At 37.6% G+C, this 22937-nt stretch overlaps 1 protein-coding gene across 1 annotated transcript in view; it reads right to left on the reverse strand.

Annotated features, from left to right (window-relative positions):
* CDC16 (cell division cycle 16) overlaps positions 1-22937 on the reverse strand; it is a 786728-nt gene that overhangs the window by 165017 nt on the left and 598774 nt on the right. Inside the window, exon 15 of the mRNA XM_044071112.1 lies at positions 13693-13754. Coding sequence (XP_043927047.1) covers positions 13693-13754 — 62 coding nt within the window. The remainder of the gene's footprint in view (positions 1-13692; positions 13755-22937) is intronic.

Raw genomic sequence — 22937 nt, forward strand, 5'->3', positions numbered from 1 at the left:
TTGTTCGTTGACTGTGTACCCTAGACATGGTAGTAATCTCTTTACAAACGCCAGATGCTGTAGTGGAATGTCCTTGTTCTCTGCTTGTATGAGGCAGTCGTCCAGGTAAGGATATATTTGTATTCCTCTTTGTCTGCAAAATGCAATAACTGGTGCCAGGCACTTTGTGAAGACCCTGGGTGCAGTAGATAAGCCAAAGGGCAGTGCAGAGAATTGGTAGTGCATTGAGCCTGCTTCGAATCTGAGGTATCTTCTGCATGTTTGTCTGATTGGGCCATTTAGGTATGCCTCTTTTAGGTCTAAAGTCACAAGCCAAGCCTTCTTGCACAGCATGGGCAGAAGCTGCTGTAAGGTCAACATTTTGAATTTTGGTATATCCAGATATGTGTTTAGAATAGATAGGTCCAGTATTGGTCTCCAGAAATTTGTCCTTTCTGGGTACCAAGAACAGTCGTGAAATAAATCCTTGTCCCTGCTCTTGTTCTGGTACTTGTTGAATGGCCCTCATTGTCCATGAGGGATGAGACTTGTTTTTGTGCCTCTGCCCATTGGTTTTTTGGTAGGTCTGACCAATCGTTTTCCCTTGGCAGGGTATGAAAGTGAAATTTGTAGCCCCGTGACACTATGTCTAAGACCCATTTGTCCTGGGTTATTATGTGCCAATTTTGAGAAAAAAGTGCTAGTTTTCCCTCTAAAGGTGCTGTCAGAAGATAAGTGCTTGGCGCAGGCAGGGGGAAGTCATTGGGACTGTTTCCTGTAAGGCTGTGATTTGTCTTCTCCACTTTTGGAGGTAGAATCACCCCATTGTTTAGACCTGTATGAACCTTGGGGCTGGGATCTGCCTCTTGGGTGTCTGTATCTGCCTCTTTGTGTTCTATCTATCACTGGAAAGACCAATTCTTTGTAGGCCAGTGACTGGTAAATAATGGAGGCAGCACCTGTAAGAAATCCTTGACTGTTTGCATAGATTTAGCTTTGTCCTCCATTTTCTTTAACACCTCTTCTGCTTTAACATCAAACAAAATATCATGCTGTAATGGAGCATCTAATAATTTTGCTTTAACATGATCTGGTAAATTTTGTTCCTTTAACCAAGCATGCCTCCTAATGACTGAACCCGTGACCGCGGCCCTGCAGGAGGCCTCCAAAGAATCAAAACCACATTGCAAAGTATGCTTTCCAACTTGTTTAGCTGCATGCAATAAATCCTGCATTTCTTTGTTTTCTGCACCTTCAGAATTTATCAACATTTTCTGTCTAAGCAGTGACATAATATATTGCTGATATTTGAGCATATGAAACTGACAATTTAAAGCCCTTATAGCCAAGGTAGCAGAGGTGTAAATCTTCTTTCCCCATCTGTCTAATGCCCTAGAATCCCTGTCAGAGGGAGTAGGGTTTTTTGCAGTGGATGCCTTGACCCCTTTGGGACCCTGAGAAATAGTTTCTGGGTCAGCAGCAGAGTTCTTGAAAAGGAATTTATGAGAGCCAGGCACCCTGTAGTACCTGTCCGGCTTAACAGGAGCTGGAGGTAAGGAGTCAGGGGTCAGAATGGACTCTGAAAAGACAATCTACAATGTCTAATACAGGCGGGATAGCTAGGGGCCTGTGTTGTGGAAGTAAAAGGAAGGCCCTGAGCCTTTTCTTAGATTCAGAATAATCTTGGCTCTCCCAGTGGAAATGTTCCCTCAAGGTATGCAAGGTTTCCCAAAAAGAGTAATCCTCAGGAGGAGAGGCTGAAGGGATAGATTCTTCAGCATCAGAATCCTCAGAGGGAGGAAGAGAGTATTCCTGATCAGAAGAGGAATCTGAAGAAATGGAAACCTGATCTGAAGATTCATATTCTGTCTCTTGCCTAGGCCTCTTATCAGGGGGGGGATGGGAACCCCTGATCTAAGTAATTAAGTCTTCGGCCATTTTGAGCATCTGTTTTTTGGGCATGGAGGCCTGACCATGAGGCTGTTGTACTTGTTTCTTTGCCTTTAAAGATGCTTTAGTCTTTGCCTTTGTAGCTGGAGTCACTTTAATGTACAATTGAGTAGGTCTGAAAACATCCTCAGAAGCCGATGCCTGCTCAGCGGCTCCGGACCCATCTGAGGGAATAGTTTCCGAAGGTCCAATACCCTGAGCTTCCAGTGGCCTAGGCGACTCCACGTGGGAGTCTGTAGTGGCCTGGGGTTCCAAAGTAGCGGGCGTCAGGGGCTGCAAAAGCGCCTCACTGAGAGCCGGCGAACCAGCGACCGGCTTAGAAGAAGCTTCGTCGGCTGTAGACCTCGGATGCCAGTCCTTTTCTTTTTCTTCTTGTGAATTGTGGTAGTCGGTTGGCTATCCGACAGCATCGTGTAATTAAATCTTCTGCCAAAATAATGAAAAGCAAAATCGTACCAGCGCTTTATAGTGCGCTGGTGAAATCTAGCACAAAACCGACAACAAGCAACGTCGTGGTCAGGGCCTAGGCAAGGAATGCAGTAAGAATGAAAATCCTTATGAGGTATTTGCTTCCCACTAGAAATACAATTATTAACTTTTTCTTACATCAGTCTGGAGCAAGAAAAAAGTTTTACCCAACGGGGTACTTAGCTTTAAATGTAGACTTCGGATCTGAATTTCGAACACGAAAATCTCAGGAGTCGGCCGACCGGCACTTACGAACTGCTTCTGCTTCGGGCACCGCGCGGCAAGAAAGACTGAAGAAAATGGCGTCGGCTGCATCTTTTATACCCCTGGCACACTGACATCAGGGAAGAGGCGACAACAACTGACGCCGGACCTAGACTTTGGAATTCAGGCCGACTGAGGGTAGCCTGCCAGCAGGATAACCCAAGTGTAATGACTGCAACAGTGCAACACGAAGAACATCGGAGAGGATATCAGAATGGTTGGTAAGTATGAATTTGAATCAGCCAACGGATGGTCAAAACTCTAAATCAGATGAGGCTGAATTTTTGGACAATGTTTGGACTTTTAGTGACTTTATTATTTCTAAAATTTCTAATGTACTTGACGACTTTTTTCTCAGATTACTAACAGTTTCTTGGCCCGTACAACTATGTCTGCAGTTCAAAATGTTTTAGGTGAGACATATACTGTACCAGACAGGACACTGTTAAATGCATTAAATTCAACTAGCATGACTAATAAAAGGGTGTTAGAACATTCTTTTCGTAATATTGTTGATGGTAGTATATATGGGCATCACTGTGATCTGAATGCATTTGATTTGAATAATAGTGTGACAGTGGTTAACAATGTCAGAGATACTGTCCATTCTGTTGGACCGGTTTTAATTTCAAACTCTTCTAATGACTTCACAATCTATAATTATTCTAGTTCCAACTTTTCTGTAGCACATGCTGATTTACTTAGCAAAGGTTTGACTTATGTACCTACAAGGGAAGCTGATGTGGCAGTGGTGCTTATCGATCATAAATTATTCATCAGGAAATTGAATTTGTCACTTTGGTTTGAGAAGAATAGAAGTGGTTTGAGTACGAACAGTGAGCAACTAACTAGAAGGCCAAGTACTTTCAACCCACCTCTAAACAACCTTTTGTTAATTTATGAAAAGAAGTGTGAACAGGACATTCGTAGATTATTTCATGGAAAAAGTAGCAAGGTCAATGTAAACCCTAGTCAGGAAGAAGAGAAGTTGTTATCTGACCTAAGTTCTAATGGTGATATTAGGATCATGAAACCCGATAAGGGTGCAGGGATTTGCATTTATGATTCCGGTGATTATTCCAAACAAATGCTGGAATTATTGTTCACTGATACTTGCAGTGACATTTTCAGGAATGAGTTGAATATAGCCTATGGTAGAATTGATGTTATTTTATATGACGTGTATGCAAGGGCAAATTGATGGGGATACATACAATTTCTTGATTAATAAACATCCAGTGGTGGCTAGTATTTTTGGGATTCCAAAAATTCATAAGAACTTAAATCACCACCCACTAAGATCTATAGTTGATGCAGGTAGAAGTAAATCATTTTATTTGGCTAATTATTTGCACATTTTACTTAAATAATCGGTGAACAAGGTTGAACAAATTTGTAAAGATTCCTGGGATTTTTTAGCCAAGTTACCATGTACCGATTTTATAAGTGAAAGCCTGCTAGTCACTACAGATTTCCAAAATTTATATTGTGTCATTCCACACAAGGAAGGATTAGAATGGCTGGAATATATTTTATTTGACATAGGAGAGTTGGACTTTGAGAATATAAACATTATAACAACATTGATGGAATAAATTTTGTCAAATAATTTTATCTATTTTGAAGGTCAATTATTTAAGCAGCAAACTGGAGTTACTATGGCAGCAGCATGTGCCCCAAGCTTTGCAAATCTCATCATGGCCTACTGGGAGAAAAACTACATTTTTCCAGCCCCTTTAACACATGTTGGAGATTTTACACTAGGTTTTTGGATGACATTTTTTCTTGTGTGGGTGGATTCAATGGACAGACTAGTTAAATTCATTGAATTTATAAATGGTAATACTGCCTTTTTAAGGTTTACATATTCTGTGGACAAAGATTCAATGACATATTTGGATATTAAACTGGAAAAGGATTATACTAAAGGGTGTTTTTCATCAAATATTCATAGAAAGAGTACCTTTTCAAACTCTTACCTTCATTATGATAGTTGGCATGCACCCCTTCAAAAGGAGGCGGTTGTCAAAGGCCAAATGGTTTCTGACAACCTAATGTTAGAGAACGAAGTTGACATATTAATTAATATGTTCACTAGTAGGGGGTACCCCTTTAGACTTTTTGAAGAGAGCTAAAAGTGAAGTAAGTGACAAAAGGAATAGGGGAGTTTTTAAACCTCTATTACAGTGACCAAATAGAGAATATTTGAATGGGGCTAATATTGATGCAACCCATAGGCAGGCTGAGACAACAGGTTATGATAAAGCATGGTACTAATGCCTATGATATTATGGACATTGTTAAAAACTGGCTTTTGATTTCAGCAACAACTGATTTGGTTAACATTTTAGGCAACCTTCCCAAAGTAGTGTTCCACAAAAATATGTGTTTTAAACAAATACTAGAAAGACATACACAACATATAGTAATCAGTCTAGGGATATGTTCAAGTGTGGACACTGTAACCAATGTCGACAGGTTTTAGAATGTGACTCCTTTACTATCAATAACAGGGTGTTTAGGGTGAACAAACACTTTAATTGTGATTCACTCTGGGTAGTGTATGTTGCTTTGTGTGGTTCATGTAATGCATTCTATATAGGGAAAACCTCTCATAAGTTGAGAGACAGAATGTATAAACATGCGAATGACATTGTGAAAGCAAAAACTTCCAATACATTTTACAGACACCTTTTACATGCTCCGGACCACAAATTTAGATTTGTAGTCCTGGACAACATTAGGGAAGATCTTAGAGGTTTTATTGTAGAGGACCATCTTTACAAGAGGGAACTAATGTGGATTCTTAGACTCAATGCAATGAGTTTTCCTGGGTTTAATGAAGCTTGTTCTACTACTCCGTTACTGAAGCTCAAGAACTTTTATGTAAAATTGTTATGTTTTTAGTATTGTTGGAGATTATTTATGAGAGTTAGGTATAAATCACTAGTTGTTTTTTACATTTTTATCAGTTAAATGTTTAAATATTTAAATTTTAATCAACTTCATTGATCAATGACATCACATGACTTGTGCATTGATGTATTTAAGTGTTGATTTGTGATTATTGTGGCAGTTCTGAAGAAGTCTTTAAACTAGATGAAAGCACTTGACTGCTGTTTTGCAATAAAGTGGTTGTGATCACACTACCGTCTTCCTGGGCTCATCCTTTCTATCAGTTGGTGTTTGTCTTATCTTCTGCTACAAGTCAGGGACTATACCCTACAACTCTGTTCCTCCCTAGGAATTACCATAAATTATGAAAAATCTGCTCTAGAGCCATGACAGAGCGTGGTCTTCATAGGAGCAGTAATAGACACAACTATAATGATAGCAAAACTTCCACCTGACAGAGCAGATGACCTTTGACATTGTGTAAGACTGTTGATCAGAAAGAAACTAGTTTCTGCCAAACTACTTCAAATACTGGGAAAAATGGCTGCTTCATTTATTCTAACCCCCACCAGCTCGTCTCCACATGAGAATTCTTCAATGGTTACTTTCAATGCAATGGTCAATTATAGAACTTCCAGTGACACACCAGATCATGATAAACAATTCATGCAAAAAGGATCTCCCAATGGTGGATTCACTCATCCCTGGTATCTCAGGGCCATCCCTTTATCTGTGAGGTAAATCCCCCTCAACCCCAAGCCACAGTGACCATGGATGCTTCCCAGATGGGGGTGGGCATTATCTGGGGAAGACAGTTCAAGGCATCAACATGAGGCTCATTTGCACTTAAATGTTTTGGAGATGAGGGCAGTAATTTTGGGATTGCAAGCATTTCAAGATTTTCTCCCTCTGGGAATGACTGCAATCCAAACAGACAAGTCTGTGGACTGGTACATAAACAAACAGGGGGGGACAAGACCTTACCCCTTTGTCGAGAAGCTCTAAGGGTCTGGCAAAGTGCAACAGCTTCCAACCAATTTCTGATAGCAATGCACACTCCAGGGAAATCCAACGAAATTGCAGACAAATTGAGCAGAGCCATATTATGGCCTCACGAGTGGTTCCTCAATCAAAATGTTGTGGAACGGATCTTCCAAAAGTGGGGCCAGCCTTGCTGTGACCTCTTTGCTTCACCCACCAGTATGAAATGCAGAAACTACTTTGCCCTGATCCCCTCTCCGGTGGGGGTGGGGGTGGGGGGTAGTCACCAAGGGATGCACTCATTCAGGACTTCTTTATGCCTTTCCACCAATTCCTCTAATTCCCAAGTTTCTGCAGAAAGCAAGCTTGTTGAAGATGACAATAATCCTAATTGCCTCTTACTGCCCTCAACAGATTTGGGTCCCCTTCCTCCAGCCTCATGTTTAGGACAAACCGTGTATTCTGGATCACCCACAAGGGATGGTTCAGCCCAATTTCAACAACCTCAAACTAACAGCTTGGCTGCTCCAATTCCTCGGATTGCCAGGTTTCATTTACTTTTGTCTCCAGTCAAACACTTTTTGTTATCTTCCCATAAGTCATCTACATGCAAACTGTACAAAGGTAAATGGAAGAGATTTGTTTCATGGGCTAATAATAATCATATAGATCCTTTTACTGTGCCCATACATTCTATTCTAGAACTTTTGGTTAAACTTTTCTATGATGGTGCTGCGGCAGCACTATTAGAGTTCTGTTGGCAGCAATTTCAAGTTTTCATATAGGAGAAAATGGTTGTGGCATCATGTCAAACAGACTTTGCAAAGCATTCTTAAATGGAACTACGATGTTAAGGCGCTCCACACAAAAATTCTTCCCCACCTTGGGATCTGAATTTTGTATGGTCTCATCCTTTTGAACCGTTTGCTACCTGTGGCTTGAAGTAACTTTCTTGGAAAATGCTCCTCTTAGTGGCAATTACCTCAGCAAGTAGTGTGTCAGAACTACAAGGCTTATCTGCCATGCCACCTCATCTGGTATTTCATAAGGACAGAGACTCTCTGTGCACCAGCCCCTCATTTCTGCCCAAAGTTGTGTCTGAAAGTAACCTCAATCAATCTACTGAGTTACTGGTATTCTTCCTAAATTTCCAAATAAAGAGGAATATTCATAACATCTACTGGATGTTCATAGGCAATTACATTTCTACCTACACAGAACTGCAAAAATCAAACAATCAGATCAACTATTTGTTTCTTACTCTGATGTTAGGAAAGGCCTACCTGTATTGAAAGTTACCTTATCCAAATGGCTTTCACAATGTATATCCTACATTTATAGTTTTAAGAACAAAACTCTCAGTACCCCTATTAAAGCTCATTCTACTCAAGTGATAGCTACTTCTGCAGCCTTTCAAGCTAGGCTGCCTTTGGGTAATATCTGTGCTGCAGCAACATGGGCAAAACCGCATACCTTTATTACTCATTACAAAGAAGATTTGGCCTCCAGGAGTAGAGCATCTTTTGGTTTTATGGTTTTGAGGAATATTCTCCCATGAGCCACCCAAGACGTAGGTAGCTTGGGACGTGGTCCCATCTGTGAGAATAAAGGTGAGAATGACAACATCACATAAAGAAGTTATGTACTTACCATAATGTTCCATGTGTGTTGTCCATCTCAACCTTTATTCTGACAACCCACCCTCCATATCCCCTGCCTATACTCCTGGGAGATCGAGTAGCACAAATTGGTTTCTGTAGGACTCTACAGCCTCAGAAACAATCCCTTTCTGTTAAGCTATAAAAGTTTTACCTCTAATATGAGTTATCAGGGACAAACAAAATCTGAGGGAGCTACAGAATTGCATTATGGGTAAGGTAGAATGCTCATGAGCATTGCTCAAGGCCTCAAACTTTTGTAAAAGGCCAAGACGGATCCTATGGATTGGATCCAACCCCCAACAGTGAGACTAAAGGTCGAGATGGACAACACACATAAAACATTATGATAAGTACATAACTTCTTTATCCATGGCACAGTTTCACACTATTTTTAACTCTAAGAATGTGGCCATGAAAGTACAAAATAAAATAAATGCCGTAAATGCCACACATCAGAAAAACAAGAATTAGAGTCATGGTGGGCTGAAAATGCCAGTATAGTGCAGTTGTATATTAACTGTAGCAAATAAAACTAATGTCAAATGATGTAATTTTTTTATTTAAACACTAACATTACAGATGTAAATCAGACAGCCAAAGGAAATTTAATGTGTTACTCACAATGTGGATTAGAACACAATGTGGATTTGAATGATTTACATATGAGGAACCATTTTAGAACTTGGCCAAAGGAATTATAAAGTACTGTAGAAGAAGGTATTGCAGAGGGTACCATACAACATGGTACAGCCAAAAGGAAAAGTCACTTCTACCAAGTAGAGACACTATGAAAACCTGACACAGAAGTTACTCTCACAAATATTAGCAGCAGTGATGTACTCCCTCAGCCTGATGATGAATATGCAACTCCCTTTTCAGTACAATTTTGGCTGGGAGCATTTTTATATTATACAAAAGGGTTTCATAACTCAATGACAAATTACTAGAAGGAAGGGCTCTACAAGAATGGTTGACAATGCACCAAAAGACAGCACCTTATGACACATGCAAACTGTTTCATATATTTTAATTATATCTATTTGACTCATCTGACAGTGAAAGGCAATTATGGCAAAACAGCTCATATTGCTCAAGCTTAAGTACTGTGAAACTTAGATCACAAAATTCACAAAAACAGAAGCAAATGTGAAACTTTAAAAAAATACTCCTGATGGGACAAACCCTTGTGCATAATCAGTGTCGGAGGCATGCCCTCATCACTTCTCAAAATGCATTGCTCTCATGCCAAAGTCATGACACTTCAGTCTACTTTTTCTACATCAGTCTGTGAAGCTGGAGAGCAAATTAAGGAGACAAATATAAACAACATCTCACTCAAATGTCTTTTATATAACAGTGAAATAAGCAATTAAAGACCTGCAGTATGAAGTATATTACATGGAAAAAACAAAGTAAAACCAATGACGCTGAAGCGAGTACAGTCCCAAAAAGATATAGATGCAAACATTTTAAACACTCAAAATTGCCATAAAATATTTCAATATATTTACTCAAAAAAATATTTTAAAAACATGTGTAATGGCTTTTGTCCATCCAATAGTGAACTATCTCAAACAATCATGTTTAAGAACTCAGACATTTAAATATCCCAGCACTGCATGGTGACTGGTTTACACAGACAACACCACCCCCCCCATTAATATGGCAGATTTTACAGAATGTATGCTCTTGGCCAGATATTAATGAGGTATGCTCTATTAACTACCTACTTAAACTAAATAGCTTGGGCTAGATAATACAGTAAACTGTCAGTTAACCAGAAATCAAGCAACCGGCACTCTCAAGCAACCAGCAAAAAAATATTGAAGAAATACAGTACAATTTTCATGTGTTGCACTTTCTGTCCCCCCCCCCCCCCCCCCAGCAGAAACATACATTACATTTTTAGAGTTTTAGAGTTTTAAAAAGGAAGACAGGAATAAATTCCCTCTCTCTCCAAACTGAAAACAAGTCAAACTAAACAAATAGTACAGGGTACAGCATTAGTCAGGCCTATTTTTAATAGTAACTCTCAAGCAACAAGAAACTACAGGTATCCTGCATCTACCAATCCCCATGGGTGCTGGTTAACTGAGAGTTTACTGTAATACTGGTTATATTTGTTGCAAGTACCTGGACTTAATGTAACTAAACATGTATTAGGTTATTTGGGTACCTTTTTATTTAAGAGAAATATATAAGAAAAAGAAAAAAAAAAAATATATATATATATATATATATATATATATATATATATATATATATATATATATACGTGTGTGTGTGTGTATACATTTTACGTTTATGTATGTATGTTTTTAATACTGTTTTAATTACTGGTTTTAACACAGTTTTTACAACATATATATATATATACACACACACACACATATATATTCTAGTATATGGATTTAATAGGAATCTTTTTAAATAAGTTTTTGTGTACTTTTATTATAACATATACATATATATATACATTTTCTCTTTAAACATACATTTTTACACATAATTATATATATATATATATATATATATATATATATATATATATATATATATATATGTTTTAGATATTAACTATGATAGTTGTTGGAAATGGACCTAAATAGCCAGTTGTTATACTGTAGTTTCTTTTATATAGTTACATATTTACATATATTTTTTTTACTAATTTTCAAATGCCTATGGACTTCTCTCCTTAAGTTTTTTAAACTTTTTTAAATTTTTAGTTTAAAGTTTGTTTTAAGGTTTGTCTTTAATGGTGTAAATATTTGAGGGGCAAAACATTTACTACAAATGTTCATCAGCTTGAGAAATTCACAATCAATGAAGATAATGTCTGTGCTTTTCCGAATGGAAGTAACAGGAGGGAGGGTGTTGCCTGAGTAAACCAATCGCCATGCAATGCTATTGGATGGATGAAAGCGCTTATGCATGTTTTTTTTTTAAATATTTTTTTTGAGTAAACTTACAGAAACACTTTGCGACAATTTTATTTGAACGTTTAAAGGTTTGCATCTATATCGTTTTGGGAATGTACTTGTTTCACTTGCTGCACTTGTGAATCCAATCATACATGATAGCAGTAAAGATTCCAACCATGGCTTCTGTCTTGAACTGCTTAAAGCAATGACATATTGCCACTGGACAGCAATAGACAGTTATGAAAGTGAACTCAGTGAAGAATATGCATGATCCATGAAGAAAGAAAAAGAAGTTATGTACTTACCATAACATTCCATGCGAGTTGTTTATCTCGCCTTTATTCTTACACATGGGTTTGGAGCAGAGCCATCAGCTTCAAGTCGGCTGCTTTACTAGCTAAAGATCTCAAAGTAGCTCGAGGCCAGGCTCCTATCCCATGATGCTCTGTCCTACCTCAGATCTAGTTTGCTGAACTCAGCATGAGCAAGTATAACTCACTAAATACTCCAGCTGCCAGCTGGAATAAAAAAAAAGTCTCAGAACAAGAGTACCAGACCCCAAGTCTACTCACTCTTCGAGACCCTGGAGGGGGAAGGTGGGTGGGAATGTAAGAATAAAGGCGAGATGAACAACTCACATGGAACGTTATGGTAAGTACATAACTTCTTTATGTGAAGTTGTTCAGTCTCGTCGTTTATTCTTACACATGGGTAGCGTCCCAAGCACCCTAATCCTGGGTGGCTCAAGGGAGTATATTCCTGAGGACAGTGGAACCAAAGGAAGCCCTCTCCCTGGAGGCCCTGTCCACTTTGTAATGAGTGATAAAGGTACGGGGCTTAGACCAAGTGGCAGCTGCTCGGTGCACAGCTCCAAAGACTGTGGAGCCAGCGACCGCACCTTCACAGAAAGGCTTGGAGCCGATGACCTGGGCTCCGAGGACGTCTTCAAAGACTTCGACTCCTTCGAAGACTTGTAGGTCTGGTCAGCCTTGTCCAAAGTCTCTTGAAAGTCTGGCTTCAACAAGCCTCTATCTACCAGCTTCCTTCTTCTTTATAATAAAACTCTACTGCTGAAGGAATGGCAGATAGAGCAATCCTCCTGGAGATGAGCAGACCCCAAACAATAAACACAATTTACATGGGTGTCCGTAATGGACATTTTCTACCCACATTTTGGACACTTCTTGAAGCCAGACTTCTGCTTTTCCTTAAGATCAGACATATTAAAGCTACAGAAACAGTAATAAGCAAACACGCTAAGCTCGTTTTCAGATCCCTGAACAACCTTCAATGCAAACAACAACAACAAAATACAGTAACACTAACAAGGAATACGGTTACTGACCGCACTGCACACACAATTATTAGCAGTCCAAAGTTGCCAGATCCCTGCACAACTATAGGATATAAATGCAAAGAACTAACAACTAACACACTCCTACACTATATATATATTATATATGTATATATATATATATATATATATATATATATATAAAAGGATATATCAACCAAGGAACAGCTGAGGCCTAAGAGCAACCACTCTGTAAACAAACAAAACAATTTTAAAGTAAGAATTTAAGGGGCTGACTCACCCAAAAGATATCAAAAGGGAAAATACTTTAGTTATCTAAAGATCTATAAGATTTATAAGTAGAATATTAGTCAAAAAACTAATAAAGAAAATCTTCTGGCCCGAGCTCTCCGACGACCTTGCGATCAGTTGCAGCAGCAAACTAGATCTGAGGTAGGACAGAGAGCATCATGGGATAGGGGCCTGGCCTCGAGCTACTTTGAGATATTTAGCTAGTAAAGCGGCCGACTCGGAGCCGATGGCTCGGCTCCGAACCCATGTGTAAGAATAAATGGCGAGACTGAACAACTTCACATCAGATAATTCGGTCTTATCCATGAATCCACTGCCTACTTAAGAATAAACAAACAAATACACACCCAGAGAGATGAAAAGATGAGAGAGAGATATAAGAATTTCTAACATGTTTGTTAGATGTGAAAAAATACAGAAGAAACGCCAACATGTTTACTATCCAGTGAAGAAAAACAGTGAATCGGCTGTGACCCTTAAATGTGAAAACTTCACTGCAATGGAAAAATGAGAATAATCTGTACCTTCTGTGTCATACTCTCTAATGTCATGTTTACTAATGGGAAAAGAGTGCTCCTTGTACAGACTTTTCCTGAAAACACTTCTTATTGGCTGGGGGAATACTGATGCTGTAAGGAAATTATGGAAATATCATGAATTTCCACAGTATGCATGGGATCTCCTGCTTATGAAAATTCAAAAAGCAATCAAATAATGAATATAGTTTGCTAGCAAAGCAAAAGAAGAAAAATTTGACTGGACCCAAGGAATTCTTCATGCACATCATGCCATGCCAAAACTAAAAGGCACTGCCCCCTAGTGCCTTCTGATGGAAGATTCTGTAGAGCCATGGTCAAATTTATCTCACAGGAACTGTTTGGTAACAAGTCATTCTGAAATAACAGTTTCTATTTTCAAACAAGAAACAGTGAAATGGTCCATTCAATTTTTCTTGTTTACTTACTTTAGTTTCCTGCACACATGTCCCAGGTTGTTCAATAACGGCTCCCATTTATCTACAGTTACCTGTAAAAATAAATAGCATTTTAAAGTGCATGCCACTTCTGTACTAGATCAGTCTATTCATCTCTTTTGCTCCCAATTTATTTTTATTCAAACCAACATAGGTATGCCTAAAAGTGATAGCATACCATTTAAATTCTGTTAGGCAGATAATAGGAAGCTTAGGGATGTGTCGGGTCCTATTTTACATTTAGTATGCATACATTTATTGTGATATTAGAAACTGCACACTGATTTGAAATACTTTATTAAATTTAATATCTGGGTGAATCTTGCTGTGCCAAATACTCTTTATAGGGAAACCCAGGAACAAATCCTTCACAATGCAGGTCTGCTGGCACTTTAGGTGCCAGCCAACTAATCTATGGACCATGCCTTCGGGAAGATGAAGGACAACACAGTATCTAAAGAAAGAATGCAAATAATCTATAACCCTGGAGCTACTGGGCAGCAGCACACTGCTTCTCCATTCTGCCCAAATGCATGACAAGTGGACCTAACAACCCACCTGCAGTCCCCCAATAGACAAGTGTGTCTTCTGTTGCATTCAGTTTTTTTTTCATCAAGCAGTTAGTTGTAATATGTTTATGCCAGGTAGATAATGTTAGCAACAGCGCTGTTACCCTGAAAATACTGTTCTGTTTACAGGAGACACTACATTAGTTTTAAAATGTTATGCAAAAGCGCAAATAATTCTGCATAATGAATATGGATCTGCCAAACACTTTTTGAAATTAAACTTAAAACCCATACAAAATCAATAACCTTAATTCTAGGAGTGACACATAGCTGTCATTCATAATCTCGTAATTTACCCATGACTGCTGGAAGGACAAACAGAACCAGAAAAACACCTAAAATGACCACATATCCTTGGACTGCCACTGTGAGGTCAGATTTTACATTTTGAGAATATTTCTGGCTGTCTCAGGGCAGACGAATATGGTTAGGCAAACAAGCATAATAAGGTACTATTAGTTATTGTTATAGAACAGTAGCTTATTTTTCTTGAGTACTGATGTAATACTGTATCAATACTATGAAACAATACTAGCAGTTATTTGCAAGAACAGATGTTCATTTTTCTTTCATCAGAAACTGGAGAGATTTTAATATGAAAAAACTTAGCCCAATTACAAATCTTCAAAGGTATCTCAACCAATATGTCTTGATATCAACTTGAACACCACATTGTCCAGAGAAACCCAAGAGGCTTGATTCTATGTCAACTTTATCAAGCTGTCAGACTTCCTATAACACACTGTTAGAGGTGTCACTGGAATGCCAGAGATTTCCACCCCATTATGCCTCTGTTCTTCCCCTCAAACCAAGAAAGGCTGCACAACAAATTTATGAATATTAATACAAAAAGACCACATTATATTCACTTTTGAAAGGAGGTTAGGCAGGCAGACCTACTGACTGAGATGGCCTCAAGGATCTGGATTTATGGCATTTCTTATGCAATACCATATCTTCTCTAGGGCAATCTCAGCCACCATATTCTGATGTTTACTTAGATTATGAAGGAGATCCAATTAACACACTATTAACAACTGGTATGGCAAGACCAAAACAGCACCACAATTAAATATGTAACATGCAATTCTTCATAAAAGTGTCTTTAATCAGATTATGTAGTGCATAAAGGAAAATAAACTGACACAGTCAAGCCATGGTTGACATTCCTTAATGACCAGTCTAGTAAGATTGTTACTCTCCCGGGAAAAGTGATGCAAATTAGATAACCAAGTGGCACAATCTGCCAAATGGATTTACCAGTCCTACTAGGAACAAAAAGGTGCATGATGAGATGAAGATAAGAAAACCCACTACTCAGCCAATCAAAACATACATACCAATAATCCAAAACTGCTCTGGGCCTCAATCAGTAAACTACTACATCTGGGACAAGCTACACAGCCAATACCAAACAAAGAAACAAAATGATAACATGCCAACCAATTAAATACCCACTTTATACAGACAGTACAGGTCACTACCCAACCTGGTGACTAATCAAGATCTTGAGGTCCCCACTCAATCACATAACTTTTGGTAACATTTGTCCTTTCAACCAGTTCCCACAGATAAAATCAAAAAATCAAAGCCTACTCCAATGCCACACTGATGATCTACATGGAAAATATAATAAAATGGCAGCTGAGGCTATTGATATCCAGTTTCAATTCTGCTAAATTGATCTGAAAATATCTGAAAATAAATTCTCCTTCCTATGGAAAATAAACATTCATTATTCTACTGCACAAAGGTGGAATCAATAAAGATCTTCCAAACTATAGGCCAATTGCCATTTTATCTCACCTATCAAAAATACTAGAAAAATGCATTCATAAACAACTTAGCTATCTAATAGATAACAGTATTCTGTCATCAACCCAATCACATCTTCTATCCTCAGCATAGCACAACTAGTGCTTTGCTAAAATTGAATACTATCAACACACACAGAAACACCGGAAGCATAGTCTCCACCATATTCTGAGACTTAGAAAGCTTCTGAAACTGTCTTCCACCAGAAACTCTTATATGAACTCTCAACCTTAGGGCTCACCAACTCTTCAATGCAATGGTTCTACAGCTCTCTCTTAAGCACAGTACAAGCAATGACATGGAAAAATGACTTCTTTACCTTCTTGCCAGTAAGTACTGAATTTCCACAAGGATCTATATTAGGCCCAATACTTTTCAACCTATTCATCACTGATCTCTACACTGCTACAAAAATGCTAGTTCAATATGCTGATGACTTGACCCTAATCTCTGTCAAATTTCTCTCTAAATTTCAAGTCCTAATGCAACAGTCCTGCTTATAGATTGAGAAATGGATAATTATTCACCACTATTTCTAAACCCTAAAAAACAAAAATTATTGCTTTTAACCCAACACACCTCTAGCAAAACAACATAAATTGCTATTGTCTCTGTAAACACCACCATAACTGAACAAGTAAAACACATACAACTAATGGGTGTCATCAAAGATGACCAGCTGAGATTTGACTACCATGTAATATTGTTAAAAAAACTCATCAGAAATAGGTACATTTTACAAAGTAAAAACTTACCTCACTGACATAGCCAAATGACATATAACCTCTACTCTCTTACTCCCATCTGTTCTGAACACTGCTGCAATCTTCACTAAACTTCACATCTTACAACTGTCCATTCATGAACAAAGTTGTAATAAAATAGCCAAATTTGAAGTAAACCATAACCCTCAAGCAACTTAAACTGGTTTGAACAACCAAATTACATAACCCTTTCTCAGCTTACTACAATACACAGAAATAAGCCAGACAATTACCCGGCCCTTAAGAACCTAAAACACTACTCCCCAAACAGAAGTTATGCTCTGAAGATAAACCACTAATCTGTATAACCAAATCATCTAATACCGCAGGTGACAGTGTAACAGTAAATTATATTTACATAGTGTAACTAGACTATGGAACCACATCTTGCTACCACTGAAATCTATTCAGAATGCAAACTTATTTAAAAGAACTAAAATTTCACCTACACATCTGCAGGATAAATGCCACTGTTATATTCAGCTTGCCATATCATCAAACCATTTCTGTTAATTCAGAATCCGAAATCCCATAACCGGTCTTCACCAATACCTTAACAGTTTTATTAGCATCTCAAAGCTCTACGCTGCTTTGTGGGACTGCTCAACCCTCACCTTTATAATTTTATATATTATATATATATATATATATATATATATATATATATATATATATATATATATATATATATATATTTACACACACACACACACACACATATATATATATATATATATATATATATATATATATCATGTATACACATACACATATATAATTGTCCCTGAACCTGCTTTATACCCCACCACTTAACTATAATATTAACATTTTCTGCCCTACCTAGTTCCTTCCATCACCTCCACATCTTTGAACTTCTAAGCATTACTCACATGATCTATTATCTATCTGACAAACCCACTAATATACATTTTTAAATGCCCAAAGTTCAACATCCACCAACGTATAAGCATCTTTCATACTTTAACAGTTGCCACCTATTTCAAATTAATGCAATCTAATTGGCAAATGTATATTATTTAATGTCTGTAAATGTATGTTCTGCTGAATGTCTGTTTAATTTTCTTCCCAGGCCTCCAGTGAAAAGGGTTTTTGACTAAACCCAGTTATGCAAAGTCAGTAAATAAAAGCAAAATAAAGAAACATATAAATAAATAAAGCACTACAGTGTTTCAGGTTTTTCCTGACATTCAGAAAGCAAACTTCTCTACCAGTTTTGTCTATAAAACAGACTAGATTGGTAATGCAACACACGGCTGCTTGGAGGAAATCACCTTTGCATTGTTAGGGGGCACCCTCCACAGAAAGCCATAGCCAGTGCCTCACTGGGTATACAGGGTCAGGGAGAAAATGCAAAAAAAACCCCTATTCACACCGCTCCCAGTTTTGAAACTTCGAACGGTTTAAATGGAGATCGCCATACAGCATAGAATGGGAAATTTACCATCCTCCTCACTGAAGTACGTTCTTGGAATTGGTATATTTAATTAGCATGGGGTATGGGGGAGCAGGGGGGCTTGCCTCCCTGCATAAACGTAAAAAAAAAAAAAATTGTTCAACTTTCAAAACTTCGATGTTATGGTCTCAACCATATGAAGTTTTGAAAGTTCGAGCTTCCAAACTATATATATATATATATATATATATATATATATATATATATATATATGTATATATGCAAAGGTCACCAAGGCATGGATGGTATATAATTGCCTACATAGCCTACCCTTGGTTAGGAATATACCATCCATGAACCAGATCTATGCACTACACAGATCACGCAGATTCCCTTCTGTGCTAAACACTAGCACATGTGTATTTGTGTGGATGTCTGCCCTCCATGCTTGGAGAAATGTGCCATGTTTCAGCGTACATGTGGTTGTGTCAACCGCACCAAAAGTAGTAGCCACAACCTTGTATATCCGCATCTTCCGTTGCCTAACCTTATTGATCTGCTGGAGCATGGACCTCCTGGATGGCAATGACATTAGTGTATCTGCAGACGTAGTACTGACATCATCCACCAGCAATGCTGGAGTGCGCGTACTGCACCTTGCACTCTCCTTTAGGCTATGACAAGCCCGGTACTTTTCCACTTCAGCTACATTGGGGGCATGCAGGTGACCAACTGTCTTCACTAAATTGTCCCCGCCCACATCAGTCTCCGTGATAGCCTTGCCCCTACATTTCAGTGTAAACATACTTTTACAGCACCAGTATAAACATACTTTTACAGCACCAGTATGTTTTCTTTCCATTGGTTTTCTCTGCATTGTACAAATACCCATCCAACTCTAACATGCCTGACCTCTTCTGGGACATGACACATTCGTACAGTGACCCTAGGATTCCGGGAGAGGTAGCAGCAGCCATGTTGCGATTCAGTCAGAGCGTTACGCACAGGGGGGCGGACATGGAATCCTTACATTTATACTTTAACTGTGTTGCATTTACTATTTCTACACTGCATTCTCATGGGGATATCTGTGACTGTATGCATGTCTGTTTTGTATGTCTTTTTCTATGAGACTACGTTATTTCTTGTTATCCTGCAAACTGACAGTAGTTCGGGGGGCGTTACTGTTATCAGTACACATTACCCACTGACGCCAGGATGTGATGTGTTTCATAGTTCTTCCTCTCATTCAGCATGTCTCACTGACGTAATCTTTCTGAAGGCCAACTATGCATGACAGGGTATTCCGTTTTCGGAATACTGAGCTTTCGTAATTTTCTGCTTTCGAGGTTTGCTGTTCGATGTAGTGAGTGCTATTCGATATTGTGAGCATTCGATCTTATGATATAAACCCGATATTATATGGCTCTTAAGGATATGTGCCACGGCCATTCAGCAGGGCTACACAGGATGAATCCAGACAGTGAAAGTGTGCCTTCAGCAGCGCAAATACACACCCTGTAATATTTGTGGTTTACAATAGTGTATGTTTGTACTTTTACTCTGTTTGATTGTATAGATATCTGATGAATGTCATGAAACAAGATTCTAGGGTATATCCAGCATCATCGTAAGATGCCTCTATGGAAAGTTAGCCCTTGCAAATTATTGTTACGGATTACATGTTTGTTATTGGTGAAATTTTCCTGGGTGGCTCACACACTGTGGATGATACCCAATGCATTACAGGCAACCTGATATTTAATGGAGTGGTACAGTTTGTGGTTCATAATTTCTTCTCAGTTCACCAACTGGTGCCTTTAATTCAATTTGGCACAGTCACTGGCCCCCTGTACTTCAATGAAAAGGGATGGCCACTTTGTTAAAGTTCTCCTGGATTGTCAGTGTACTCATATCAAGCAGATTGTACAATATTTTTTTGCTTAATCATTTCCTTATCACTGTTGATATCCTTTTGTGATCACCACATACAGATTTATAATCTATACAAAGGTTTATATCATGTTCTCATAGCATGATCAATATTTCGTGTTTGTATTTTTTAACAGATTCTCTGACATCATTGTTTTTAATTTTTTGTGCTCTCTGCTTTGTTTAGTTCTTTCATAAATACAACCCTTTAAAAGTACATCCTATTTAAAGGTTTTCTTGTCTGGAAATATCTGCATATGTATACAAATTTTATAATTTTAACGCAAAAATGTGTAGAAAGTTATGTAGCATTCATCTTGTTCTCTCTGCAGTTTTAATACTTTGACTGAAGTTCAAATTAACTTGACGATTTTGAGTAGTTAGGCATAGGGTTGGCATAGTTTGTCTAAATGACCATCAGATTGTATGCTACAGTACCACTGAGACTTTTAGAAAACTTAGATTTTACTGAAGAAAAAAAGACAGTCAAGAAACTTCTTTATTGCGAACAGCAAAGCTTTAGTGTCTACACCCTTTCTCAATGCTAATACAAATATACATAAATTAACTCAATTTAAATAGGAGCATAACCCATCATATGACTAGAGCCAGCTAATCACGAGTGTCTCTTAAAATAACAGATACCTAATACAATTATTTTAAAAACGTTTTAAAATTTTTTTAGAAAATCAAAGTTTGCTTTGTTGCAGTTTCACTAACACAGGTTTGATAGTGACAGCAGTGTTGAGGCCAGGTTCAATATCAGCACCTAGTCTCAATATCCAACCATACATGCATTTCAGCGAACGGCCGATGTCTGAACGTGAACGTGTCAAAAGCAGAATCCTAAGATTGCAAAATGTCAAATCTGCAGATGCCGAACCCAGAATTACTGAACACCGGCCAGGCCACTATTCCCTCCTCTCGACCCATGGTAGCTCTTGTTGCGGCAGTTGTGCGATCAGGAATTTCGAATATGACATTGCGCACATTATGAGCGTTCGCACCTACGAGTTTCGACATTACAGTTCAGACTTATGACAGATCGACATTCGGTCGCGTGACCAAACGCATGTATTCACCATATTCCTTATTTTCTAACAAATTAACTTTGACTTTCTAAAAATTTTAAAATGTTTTTAAAATAGTTATATTAGGTATCTATTATTTTAAGAGACACTCATGTGATTAGCTGGCTGTAGTCATATGATGCGTTATGCTCCTATTTAAATTGAGTTAATTTATGTATATTTGTATTAGCATTGAGAAAGTGTAGACATGAAAACGTTGCTGTTTGCAATAAAGAAGTTTCTTGACGTTGGTCTTTTTTCTTCAGTAAAATCTAAGTACTATTCCAGTTTTACAGTAACAACCTTGATTTACTTTGTTGGAACTTTTAGAAGACTTCTCACTTTACTGAAATATTGCAATAGAAAGTGCTAATTCTTTTTATTGTCTTTCACACTCAAGCTCACTTACACTCACTCAATCACATAAGTACACTGAAATTCACATATATAATCCCCAACTCGTGGTCAATTTAGAATGCTTCTTAGTAATAACAGGAAGTTTTCTTTTGTTTTTTTTGTATATATAGCTTTGGCCACATATATATGGGAGATAACTGTTTTGCATTCTTTTTATTATTTTTTCTTTATCTTAAAGTAGAATTTGGTAAAACACTCATACAGTTTTTAAATGTAAATTATTTTTCTTCTATTTTTTTTTCTTTTTCAACTACTATACTTTTTCAATAGTAGTACTGGTCTTAATTTTGGTGATGGGTGGGTATGTTTGGATACATTTGCTATTCAATCTAGGAATGCTAGATTCCATGAGAGGAAAGAAGAGTAACAGAACATTTTGTTTAATCTTTTGGGAAATGATCTACTTTTTTGGTGCCGGCTATTGTTATTAATAAGTTTATAGCTAATAATTTTTAGTTTGCTGATTATGATTTTATCAACAAGCAGTTTGTGATTTTTGGGAGTGGTTAATCATTAATATCATACTCACAGAATTATCAGGATATCATTTGTACACCTGTCTTACTTATTATATGACATATCTAAAGTGCATAGTTCCATCAATATTAATGGATTAAATAATGGTTGCAAGAGGAGTAATTTATACAAGTTTCTAAAATTATTTAATTCCCTGATTACCTTTCTACAAGAGATGCATCTCTTACTAGTATTAGACATTGATAGACTTAATTCTAAATATTACACTGTGTTTCAAATCTCAAAAGGCAATATTATTTTGGCAGGTGATTTTAATTGCATTTTAAAAGATGAGGATTCTAATACTACTAGAATGTGAAGGATTCCTGTTTCAGCAAAAAGTATTAATAGAATTTATAGAATTATTTCATATTAAGGATATTAATGACTTTTCAGACCCAGATTCACCGTTTTCACTCATTTTTCACACAGGCATGGTTCACATTCAAGAAATGACAGAGTATATATTTCAAATGATTTAATCACTAGACTAGGTAAGGTTAAAGCAGTTTCTTGTCCATTTTCCTACCACAATGCTATAACTTTTGAGCTTTCTCTAAACTTTAATAAGCTTATTCTCATTAAAAGGATACCTCCCTATAAAACCAATTTGAAAGATTTTTAGAGATTTCCTTAAAGAAATTAAGACCTTTATTGAATTTAACAATATAGATGACACATCTGACATTTATTTATGGGATGCCCTAAAAGCATATCTATATGGTAAAGTTATCAGTTG

Source organism: Protopterus annectens, chromosome 5.part0 (genome assembly GCF_019279795.1).
Source record: "Protopterus annectens isolate FY-2018-M chromosome 5.part0, PAN1.0, whole genome shotgun sequence".
NCBI lineage: Eukaryota > Metazoa > Chordata > Ceratodontiformes > Protopteridae > Protopterus > Protopterus annectens.